Genomic DNA, 12576 nt, shown 5'->3' on the forward strand with positions numbered 1-12576 from the left:
TTATACTTGCTGTGAAAATAGAGGAAGGGAAGTTGAAAGGACTTGGGGTTTGGAATATTTTTAAAACACATGCCATTGATTTTACCTTCTACTTTGAGGAGCTATCAATAGAGTTTTTATTTAGTTAATAGGAGCAGAGGTTTCCTATTATGTAATTATTGTTGATTTTAAGAGAGATTCTGGAACGTTAACTGTGCATTTAGTTTCTGAAATTGTTTCTTCCAAGATTCAGTAGTGTTTCTTTTCAAAATTCTTTGCTTTTATGCCGAACTTTGAATAACTGCATTTTGGATCTGTTGCTGTTCTGTTCTATCATCTAAACCATTCCTCTGTCATAGTTTCCAGGTGCCCAAAATAGGTATTATTATACATCAATCCAAGGGTTATGTGAAATTGAAAATTGTAAGTCACTCTGAGGGCTGTACGGCATGAGTGTAGTCAGTGCATTTGCACACATGCAGGTTATGTATATGCTGGACTGTGGGATCAGATGCTCTGGCCATACTGTCTTCCTGATTGCACTCATGGGTACAAGTATGCAGTGGCTTTCTAAATGGTGATGATGAGTTTAAACCCTCTTTATCTCTGTGTCTATTGCAAGTGACTTGCATTTCTCTTCTCTCCACCCTGCCCATTGTCAACTTACCTGACTTTCTAAATTAGGAAGAAGTATGGAAAGAATATCTGTATTCCTTCCACAGGAGTAGGATGGGAAATGGGTCTGTTGAATACTCATTTATATATCTCTCTTTTGGCTCACACTGCCTGACCCTCCACATAAACGACAGGCAAGGGAAAACAGAAGAACTTGAAGTGTGCAAGTAAATGTGGCAGTCGACAATATCACCACCAACAGGAGTGAACTTACCTTGGGGTAAATACAAGAGTAAGGATCTCTGCAAATTGTCACTGTAAGTGGAGGTGGGACAAGTGGGAAGTGATGTCCCTGTCTGAACTGGAGCTACTGCTTGCTTGTGTGCTCTGCTAATCATCACAGTTTTTAAAAGCATATACAAAGCTGGAGAAGGCTGTTTCACCTGTGACAAAATTCACAGGTTGGACTGGAATCATGATTGCTGGAGGGGATCCAATTGCAAACTGTTGGTAAGCATCCTGAGAGCCAGAGAGACTGGGAAGGAAAGTGATACTTTAGGCAAGACAGGATTAGTAAAGATAGATGTGGAAATCCTACCTTCTACTTTTAGGAAGATGCTTCGTTTGGGCCATGAGACCAGGACGGTGGAAAAAACAAATTTACAAACTACCTCCATATCTGTATACCCACACGTGCAAGAGTCATCCTATTTCATGTATCAAGTAGTAGTGACATGCATTAAAACAAAAACTCATTGAATTTCCTAAAAATGGGAAAAGGAAAGTGAAAAGGAAGCCATCATTATTTCAAATAGTGGTTTTAGAAGTTGACAGATGTTTCAAAATAATGTGACTATTAGTCTTTTAAAATACCTGTTGATCAGAGATGATGGTAAGGTTGGAGTTCGGTTCTCACTGTACCATCTGAAGCCAGTGCCAAGCTGGAAACTTTCAGTAAAATATAAATACCTGTGCCCAATCTTATTAAGGATTATTACTTTTTGATTAGTGAGATCATTTTATTAGGGGGTTTGTTTATTTTTTCCAATCTTCCTTTTACAGTTGTTCACAGAACTACCTGCATCTTGCAGGATACTCAAGTCTGTTATTGTCAGGAATTTCTCTGATAAGACTCATGGGCTGCAGTCTTAGCACTGAGTTCTGTGCTGGCATTTCATACTAAGTGATACTGCGAGCTGCCTGTTGCTTTTCATTCTCCCCTGTGTTCTGTTTAGGAAGTTTAGATTGGTGTGTAGACCTTCCTACTTCTCTTTTCTGTTCCAGTGTGATATTTTAATATAACAAACACTAGTGTTATAATTCCAATATCCTTTCAGCATCCACCATAATTTTGTCTTGGTGGATGTGGAGAGATGGGGGCATAAGGGCGTTAAAAGACCAAACCCACCACTCCATTTTCCCTTTAGATTTTCAGATCAAGCAGTAATTATACATGTTGCCTTCCTAAGCCTGTGGGATTGCTCTTATGAGTAAAGGTCTGCCATACTGGGGCTATTATGTGACAAGTTGGAAAATAGCCTTTGTTCCCATGGTAACCTTTTTTTTGTGCTTTGGTGCATTTTTTCCCTATGGTTTCATGGTTGCTCTGGAGGTTTTTCTATTGTGGTATTTTAATCCCCAGTAGACAGTGGATGGCAGTTCAGTTTACTTTTTGCTGTTATGAAATAATTTAATTTTGAAAAAAATTTATTTGATTATGGAACTCTTGTAAACTTTTTATGTTGTGGTTAGGGTATTAATGGTGTGGTAGCTTTCTCTGTAAGCATGTCATGCACTCAGAAGTCAAAGCAAACAGTTGGTAATAGGAAAGTACGTCCAACTGGACCAAGCTGCTTCTGTTGTAAACTAATAGTTTTAATACAGTTATTCTTTTAGTACTTTTGGGGCCAAGCTGTTGCCAGGCATACCAGTAGATTTTTGTCTGCAACAGAATGACATTTCTTAAGGTCATTAACAGTCAATACTCTGGTCATCAATGTCATTTCAGGTTGATGTAATAAGGGTTTCATAAAATAAGCTTTCAAACAAAGGAAGGTATTTTTAAGAGTTGCTTGTTTAGACTCGAGGGAAGAACTTCAGCTAAAGTTTAGAGCCTACTTTTAAAAGGAGGAGGCTTTTTAAAGAGCTGCTTTTATTGCTTGGTAGCATCTCCCTGCGTTTGCCTTCTTTGTGCATTTTTCCCCCTTGCTCATTCAGTTTTCTTTGTCTTGGAAGCTTTCAGTAGCAGAGCAAGGTACTTGTGCAGTCTTGTCTTGCTTGAAATTCCTCATGGTTGTGATTTCCCACTGGTGCCCCCATCAGCAAGTGAGCCTCACTTGAATCATGGCATTTCATGCAGCTTTAAAATGTTTCTGACTGAGAAGGCAGCAGAGCCTCACCAGGTAAACACTACTGTGCCCTGGTAGGAGAGTTACCAGCGTGCATAATGGCTCACATAGCTTTCAGTAGTGGAAAATGACATGATGCTATGAAAAATTGGATCTTCCAGGCTGTGTGTCTCCTCCTAGTTAGGGCAGGTGAGCAGGTGAAGGAAGAGTTAAACGTACTCCCTGCCCCCTTAAGCAGACTTTCAATAATTAACCAGATAATTTTCCAGATAAACTGTTCCTGCCTTATCTTGCTATACATAGCAATTTATAATCAGCAGCACAAACACCAGCATTGCATGCATTTAAACTGCACTAATTCTATAAGGGGGCCAAATATGAAAAGTTAGAGCAAATGCACTGTGAGGCTTACTGGAGTTCTCTGCCTTCCAAACCCAAAGGCTTAATCCTGATAGGAAACTCCCCTTTTAGGTTAACCATTCCATTTCAATAGATAACTATATCTATGTACTGAAAAACCTACAGAGCAAGGAAATTTTATTTCCCTGGGGCAGTTGTGTCTTGGTAGGTTGTGACAGCAGTTAGAGGAGAAAAGTGCATTGCAGAAGAGAAGTAGGAGGATGTTCTACTTCTCTGATCACTAAATCACTGGGTAAAAATTAGTTTTATTTCCCTAGGAAGTAAGTGCTCCTCACTTTCAGTCCATCAGAACACACTTTTGTTGATGCTTAAGTTTATATTTTTCTGTAGTCAGCCGATTATTTGGAGGTAAAATTTGGATTGCCGACTGTAGTTGCTACCAAAATATTTCAGTAGAGGAGGTCAAGGAAAAGTCAAGGTTTACAGCTGGATGGAGGAAAGTGCTGAGTCCTGTCAGCATCCACTAAGGTAAATGGGAACTGAAGGAGCATAGCACACTTGCTTCATTTTGTAAAATCAACATATGCCTTAAGGTTAAGCTAAATACAGGAACCTGTTCACTTTGACTGCAGCACAGAACACATCAGATTCTATTTGCCGAATAAACATTGGAACTTAAATGCTTTTTTTAAAACCTAAGTGCATCTTTTTAGATTTGGTGGGGCTTGGAAAAAAGGTTGGAGCCTTTTCTATTAGTGCATGTCAGAGTTTGCTTGTTATCATAATTAAGATCCAGGTATGAAAGTGTGATGTGTGACCCTTAGGCATTGCTAAATAAAGCGACTTCAAGGGAAAGCTGGGGCTGCTGAGGAAAAACACCATCCAGGCTCTCAGCTTGCTTTTTCTTAACTAAATGCACTTCCCTTCCAATTCCTACATGTTCCATCATACTGAGCATTTCTTAAGATTAAAAAAGGTTGTAGTGTTTGAAGTTCAAAGAATTGAAGGGCTTCTGTCTTGGAATACAAAAGCTCTGTGCTTTAAAAAAAAAACCCTAAATAACTAATTGAGGCTGACCACTAATTTAAACGTAATATCAGAGCTACTGAAATCTCTTTGTTAAAGTTTGTTGTTTGCTTGTTTTTGTTTTTTTAATTCCTTTAAAATAAACCCTCAGAGAGGGTAAATGTTGCTCTGCCTGCTCTGGGAGTGTTGCTGCTGAGGCTCAGGGGTGGTTGGGTTCCAGCAGGTCTTCCTTAGCTCAGCTTTCTGGGGGTCCCACGTGACTGCCTTCTCCTCCAAAATTCTGACCATTTCATCTCTGCACCTTTTCGCTTCTCTCTGCTTTCTTGGTCTGCTGACAAGAAGATTGCTTTATATACTCTGACATTTAAGAAATACCATTTTCCAGCCTGCTAATCTGCTTTATTCAAGTTGTTGTAGGAGAGAGCCAGGGTTCCTTCCTACAGTGATGCTCTTTAAAAATTCAGGTTATACAACACAAACTGATGCTGGTCAAACATCAGTATTGACAATTAAAGCAGGCAGCATGGAGCAGAATCTGGGAGATGATACATGGCACTGGGAGAGGTCGTGACTACCATCATTGTGGGTGAATTGGTTTAATAAATAATCTACTGGACAGGTTTTGGCTGGTATGTCATTTTCTAAAGGAGTAATAGTGTTATCTTGGGCAGTGAAATTATTGTTACTATGTGGACGTGTGCAAAAATAATGGAGGTAATGTGAAGAGGAAATGGTTTCTGTGCTGTCTACTACTGAGCGAACAAGGAGTTAGAGAAAAAAAGGTACTGGAAGAGCTGCTAAGAGAAGTGGAATACCCAGCTCTTGTTCTGGGCCACAGGTAGGTTATTTGCAGTATCTCCAAGTGCAGAGTTGACTATCATGTTTTTAGGTGCTAGTTCCCAGCAGGAGATGACTCCAGGGAGATTATAACCCCTTCAGAAATTAGGTGAGAGGGTAGAAGTAAACTGCTGGCAGCCTCTGCATCTTGAATATCCTGATTATTCTTCCTCTTACAGTTACTTTTTTTTCCTTCTTGTGGTAAAAATATGATTCTATAATCTCAAACTCTTTTTACCTTTGTTTTTGCATACCTTTATTTATTGAGGCATACCAGAGTTCCTTCTGTTTGTTTTACTGCCAGAAAATTTCAGTATTAAAAAGAAAAGTCAATGATGTGGAATTAAAAAGGACTCATCTAGATCTCATAATAATAAAAGCGTTTGGAACAAATGACTTTGGAATACATATTGTGGCTTATGCTTCTTTGGAGTGCTTCATTTTATCATCAGAGAGGCATCATTTGTTTAAACTGTGCTCCTGTATGACATCTGGTTTGAAAAGCATAATAACCTATATAATCAGCTTTTAAAATGCTGGATTATCTGTGGGTTTATTGACTCTTCTTTACAAAATCTGTTATTTCTAATTAATTCTCCATATAACTATTACTAAAGCCAACTCTGAGAGACACAAATGAGCTTGATGGCAATGGCTAGTCAAGGTCAGCATTTAACTGCCAGCATTTGCACTGTTAGGGATAATAAATCAGTCTTATTCTCAATCACATACCCTGCAACGTGACAAATGTTACTGGAGCCTTCGAAGCAACCGTTTTACAAATCATTTAGGAGATACATTTGGCATTGTTAGATCCTCTGTGCTGCCCTTGGCTGTAACAGCATTGGGATAAAATATGCACGCTCTGGTAGATCTCTCTTTGAATCCTGTGGAGTTTTATGAGAGGGGTGTGGGAGTGTGTTTGCCTGTTCTTGTCATTGTATTAGAAAAAATGAGAGAAGCATGAAAGCAACAACACCTAACCAACCTATGGGAGCCACTGGCTTCTGAAAATGGGAATTAGTAGCCAGCTCTTTGGCACTATTTCACATTTCTGGTGTTTTCAGTTGGGAGTTTATATTGAAACTAGCTTGCCACCCACAAGGAATGTCCTGCTTCAACAACAGTCTGTGTGTAAAAGTTTTTTTTAAAAACCATGTTAAATATCAGAGCAATAGGGTATAGACTCTGATTTGGTTTTGGGTAAATACAGTGTTTTCACTCAATCTGAATTTTAAGATTGAAACCTGCTGTGTCCCGCATATGCCATTACCTTTAGCATGTCATTCAAATAGATATTTGGCACTAGGCTAATTATCTTCCAGGGTGTCAGTTGTAAAGTTTCTAATATTTTTTATGGTATTCATTCTTACATGGATCAACTCTTGGATATTTCAGAAGAGAGAATGACTTGTTACTTAAGTAACTAGGAGTATTGTAACTAAACTTCTCATCTGGAGCAAAGAAAGTAGAACTTAGCTCAAAAAAAAAGGAGCAAAAATTAATTTAATATAGATATCTCTGTTATAATCAACTGAATTTAACATTGATATTTTGCTTATTAAGTGTTACTTGCCTATAACTTTCCTCACATGCCAGTTTACATTAGGCATTTTACTGGCCAAAAATTTACAGCATGTTGATGTGGAAAATTAATGCAAAGGGAAATATTTAACTTGGAGCACACATGAGAATTTCAGTGTGGGGGGTTTAGTGCAGTTTTTCTGCCTTTGCATAGTATAGAATAAAGGGCTATAATGATGAATAAAAAGAATTGGTTTAATGAAATTGACGAATAAATGAAGTGTCTTTTTATGTCATCCACACTGGCCTTGAAATAAAGGCCAAGGGGTAGGTTCCTCATCAGTCAGATATTTTTCATAATGGTCACTAAGGAGAGGGATTGACAGCCCGAAAAGAGAGAGATTTAGGAGGAAAAGGTACAACCATCTGTGTGTGCCTTGTTTAGAAAGAAAAGCTTCCATGGAGAGAACGAGTTATCCTGAGGTTTAGCTTGTGATTTGAGCGTATTTTTGGGGCTCAGCCTTTTATTATTTGCACCACTTTACCTTTGTGTGAGGGATTACAACAGCATTTTGAATTGGCAAATACTCTGGTATAGCATGGGTGAAAGAGAGCATAAGAGATTTTTTTTTTTAAAAAAAGCCAAACATTGTTCATTGAAGGCAATCATAGAGCTGGCACAATTTGGAGGAGATTGAAGTACCAACAGCAAATATCAATGTTTCTTCTCAGTAAAGTATTTGAGAACAATTCCATGTTTGATGCTCCTGTTAAGAATGAAGATGCCTCATCTGTGTTTTAACATATTCCACTTTTAAACTGAATAAAAGAATGAGTTAATTTGATGTAATTCCAGAATGTTAAGCTTCCACCTGTGATGCTGGGGCTGAGTAGCTGAATACATACTTTGTATTCAGGCTGTACCTTCCAGTTGTGCTCAAGTCTTCAATAGAGAGGAGCACTGTATAAAATATGCTATAGATTGCGTCTTAGGTAGGCATTTAATAATAGTTGTGGATCAACTGGTGTCTTAATTTGTCTTTGCTGACTTTTTTTTAACCTAATAATTCTGTGAAAGTGCAGTTTTGTAGGGTAGCTTGTATCTAAAAAAAGGTTCTCCCACCTTCTGCAAATCCTACATGACAATTTATTTTCAACTAAAAATAATACATAATTACATATATATATATGCAGTATGTATATATAGAGAAGCATGTGCGTGCGTATATATATAAAAATAAAAGTCATGCACACTGCTGTGATACCCTGGAAACCTCCATTTCTGTACAGGAAAAGCTCTCTAATAAAATTACCTCTTTTTTAGATATTAAAAAAATACACTGACCTCTTTCAGAGTAGAAAGACTAGGAAAGTTTTTGCCAGTTTTATGAAGAAATGGGAACACGCGGCATCAAAATTAAAAATCCCCTGAGACATTTTGGTCTTATGTCAGAATTGAAATATTTTCCTTCTTAGGCAAAATACTGATGTTTGCAATGAAAGAAGGAGAATTTTCAAGGTGAGTTTTCCAGGTTATTGGCATTTTCTCTAGAAAGCAGACACGTTTTGAAGAATTTTGTTTAGTGGGAGGTCTAATTTTTTCACGCAGTATGGAACATGCTGAAGGGAGAAAGTCCTTTTCTTTGCCTTAACACATCAGAGCTGAATACCAGCACAGCCTTGGCAAATCCTGGAAAAGTTACTTTTCCTGAGGGTAAATTAATGCAGTGTGTGCAGGTATGACTGAGACTGGAGCACGCAGAACTTATTTTAACATGGATTTGGTGAGGCTTTCTCTCTTAGCAGATGAGCTAATGCCATCACCTAGCAATTATCAAGTAGTGTGATGTTATGTAATGAGAGTATAAATAGCACGAGGACTAAAACTAGTAAATCTAACAGACTAGTGAGCAGACAAGAGCAGGAATGAATACTATTTGGAACATTTTGATTAACATCTGAACACTGTCATTTAAGTAGACATTTAGATTTGATGTTGCAGTAAAGCTGTAGGCCAGGGGAGCTGTTGCCCCTCATTCGGAATGACATTTGAGCTGTGCCTCATAGATAAATCACTTGGCCTCTGCGTACTTCTTTAAAGGAAGTTAGAAATTTGGAAGAAGGCAAGGGGTTCATACTTGAGATTTCTTAAGCAAGCTCATTATCTTGTATTTGAATTAGGACTACCTGTGGACTTCATTTCCCAGTGGCTGATGGACAAATAGCCTGTGACGTGCAGTTTGAACTACCTGATAATTTCCCTCCTGGTAGGAAGTCTTTCAGGGTTGTTTCTGGAGTTGTTTGGCAGCGTTCAGAGAGATAACATGTAAGAAATGCAAGAGGTCATGTTTACCTGGAGAAGAGAGGCTGTGTGGAAGGAGATACTCTCTCCAGCCCCATGGAGACATGGGAGGGATGCAAAGCTTTCGTCTCCTTCAGGATCTGGCATGTTTCTCCAAGCACGCCCATTGCATTAGGGTGGCATTTCCAGTTCCAGGGGGAAGAAGGGAGGGAGGAAACTCACAGGGTCAGGAAATGTGACTTGTTTTTGAAAGGTATTGTCCTTGAGAGTTGACAGTGGAAAATGTTTCCTAAAGGTGCCCTGTAGTTTAAGACAGAGGTAGATGATTGAAGCAGGCTTGCAAGGTGCATCACTCTACCAAACTTGGGGATGGTCTGAACCTCCAGTGCTGCTTTTCTGGCTCCTACAGGCATATGGGAAGATCTTCTGCACTTGCAGAATGTACAAAGGCTTCAAAACTACATGGGAAGTAAGCTGCTAAATTGCAGGAATATCAGAAATAAGCTCCTGAACTACTGCTGTGGTAAGCAGGAGCACAAACAGGGGAGTACATACCTCCTTGCTGCGCTACTTCATCAAATGGCCTTAGAGCTTTCCTCTGCAGGTACTCCTTAGCTGTGAAGGCTTCAAACAAAGAAACAGAAAGAAAATTTATAGTTGCCAGGTTGCTGCCAGAATGGTTTGTTAGTTTGTTTATTTTTTATTTTCAGTTTTAATCATCTGCTACCAATAAATTCCACTGCCCTTGTGGTAACTTCTCACATTAACATTGATATATTATGGGTGATTTAAAACAGACAATAAAAATATTGCACTTACTAATTAAAGCAATTCGTGTATTCAGCTAGACACTGCCAGAAAGTGTTGTGGTTTCCTAATTGTTAGGTGCCTTGAGCAATATACCTGTTATAAATTCTTAATTGAACTTTGTATTATGGCTGGTGCGATTTGAAATATTCATATCTGTTTTGTTTGATTGTTTTCACTCCAGCTCTTCATTGAGAAGTGTATCAACTGGATCTTCAAGACCTTCCAAAGTGTGTTTGGTGTGTGGAGATGAGGCATCTGGATGTCATTATGGGGTGGTTACATGTGGCAGCTGTAAAGTTTTCTTCAAGAGAGCAGTAGAAGGTAAGAAAAACAGAAGCCAAAAAATATCAACACCAAAGACAAAATCTATTCTTTGGTTTTTTTTAAAGAAATATATATATATGCATATATAAATTTTCCCACGTGTTTTCTGCTGTTGCTAAAATTCTATGTTATTAATATGAAAAGAAAATGTTGAGTGACCTTTACAGACTTTGTAAGCAACTTTTTCAAGTGGATAAAAGGTTTTTAATATCTAATAATAAGAGTTCCTGGCATGCAAAGGGCATAAATACCATATAGGTTTTTGGTAGTCTTTGCTGATGAATAAATGTTCTTACAACCACAGATGAAGGAGGAGATAGCTACTTACTGATTTATCTTCATGAAAAAACCCTAGAAGGAAAAAAATAGGTTCTTAATATGGTGTCCAGCTTGTGCACTGAGTGAGGCAGTGTGAGGTGTGATTAATTTCTTCTGTGATCATTAAATCTACTTCTGATGGCAATAAGGATTTAGCTCTGTTAAATAGACCTGGAGGGCTTGTGCGTCACTGAAGTCAAGACTTCATGTAATGTCTATCAATCTATTTATCTATCTATCATCAAAAGTGTCAATCTAATTGAAATTAACTTCGCAAAGTTATAAGGACATGGAAAAGGTTTCCCCTTGCTGAAAACATCTTCTCTTACAGTTGTGCAGTAGCTGACCTTGATGTCCTCATTCTTCAACTTCTTCTTGAGAATTTAGTTGCTTGATATAGCATGTGAACTGGAAAACCTTCCTTTTTTTGGCTGAGTGATTTCCTCTTGTACTTCCACACCACATCATGGATGGCTCTTCAGGCATCCTTGTCTGAGCTGACCCCTGAATCACAAGAAGATATTTTTTGGTTGGGTGGTGGTGATGGTGAAGTTTTCCATATACCTGCACATACTGTGTGAAGTGACAGTACATTCTATTGTCTTCCTGCCTCCTTTCCTGCCTCCCAGGAAAGTTTCCTCTCCAGTCTTGAATCACTGTAATTTCAAGGTACTATTTGTCTACCTTTACATCTCTTTTGCTGACCATTCCCTAGCATGATGGATGTTCCCATCCAGATTTTCAGGAATTTATGACAAATTACTAAGAAACCCCTTTAGGAGTTAACAGAGCAGCAAGATTCTGTTTTCAAGCCTCAGAAGCCAAAATTATTAGGAAAGGATTACTCTCTGATCAGGCATAGAAAGACATTTTTTAAATGTAATTAAAACTGATCAGTAATTACTGAAAGTTTGCAAGTTAAGCAAAAAAAAAAAAAAAGAAAGCTACCCTGCCATCCCTAAATTTTTTTTATGTTTTAAATTAGTTTAAAATACATTTTTGAGTCTTTATATAACATACATGTACCTGCCAGGTGTATGTAAACACTGTTTAGACTTCTTGGTATGCACATGGCTGAGCTCTTGATGCTACCAGTAGCATTGTTGCTAGGCAGACACTGCAATTTTGTCTTGGCTTGCACTTTTTTTTATATATTGTAGAGTGTTGGCCCCAAAAGGGCATACCAAAACATATCACACATATATTGGCTTCAAGCATCCTGGCACAATCCATATAAATAAAAGTTTTCATAGGTAGTTTTGTAACAAGAGGTTTCTTGTAGAGCCATCATAAATTTTTCAGCTGGGAACAAGACCAATAAAACACCCCTTCCTGAGGTTTCCTATTTGAAATAATTGAAACAATTAAATATTTGTAGCACAGGGACACACCCATTTCTTTCATGTTCCTCTAAACATTCATCAGTTGATGATGTCCCTTCTCTTTGCAAGGACCTTTACAGGTCTCCTCCAACTCAGCCTCTCTGTCAGCCTATGAAGTGGGGAGACAAATTGGGTCAACAAGCATGGAAACAGAGAAAAGAGGGATTTGGAGAGGGAGAACTCTGCACACTACCCAGCTTTTTGGGTCCCAGCTGGAATTGCTAACATTGTCAGCACACCATGAACAGCCACTGACTGCCAATTCCTTCGGGCTCCTCTGAAATCCTACAAACCCAGAGAGATTATAGCAGAAAATAACAACTGTATGGGAATTTAAGCCCAAGAAACTTAAGAAGAACAGAAAGACTAAAGTTTGCATTTCAAAATATAAATCTGGTAATTGTATTCCCAGTTAATTGTATCTTGGAAATTTGAGGAAATGTCTAATGGATTTAGGAGGAGGGCTGTAGACCAAGAAAAGTATTAAAATAGGTCTATTGGTAAAATTTCAAAAGTAATTTCAGATAGCATTAAATCCAAGGCTGTAAATTATCCAAGTACTAGTTTTAGTATCAAGTAGGCACAGGTCTTTTGATGACTGACTGATGAACAGGAGACTGGTATGAAGAAACGTGATTTTGTCATTAACATAAATTTGATCTGCCTTGCAAACACTAAAAATCTTTGGACTGTGAAAGTGTTGGTAAATGGTGTCACTGCAAAAGTTAAGGTATGTATATTTAGAATACAT

The 12576-nt window shown here is 38.2% G+C and overlaps 1 protein-coding gene across 2 annotated transcripts in view; it reads left to right on the forward strand.

Moving 5' to 3' along the window:
- The window catches only part of NR3C2 (nuclear receptor subfamily 3 group C member 2), a 189192-nt gene that overhangs the window by 99538 nt on the left and 77078 nt on the right, over nt 1-12576 (forward strand). For both annotated transcript variants that reach the window (XM_039698427.1, XM_039698426.1), the window contains one exon: nt 9983-10122. In XM_039698427.1, coding sequence (XP_039554361.1) covers nt 9983-10122 — 140 coding nt within the window. The remainder of the gene's footprint in view (nt 1-9982; nt 10123-12576) is intronic.

This window comes from Passer montanus, unplaced genomic scaffold (assembly GCF_014805655.1).
Source record: "Passer montanus isolate IOZ18808 unplaced genomic scaffold, ASM1480565v1 scaffold125, whole genome shotgun sequence".
Lineage (NCBI taxonomy): Eukaryota > Metazoa > Chordata > Aves > Passeriformes > Passeridae > Passer > Passer montanus.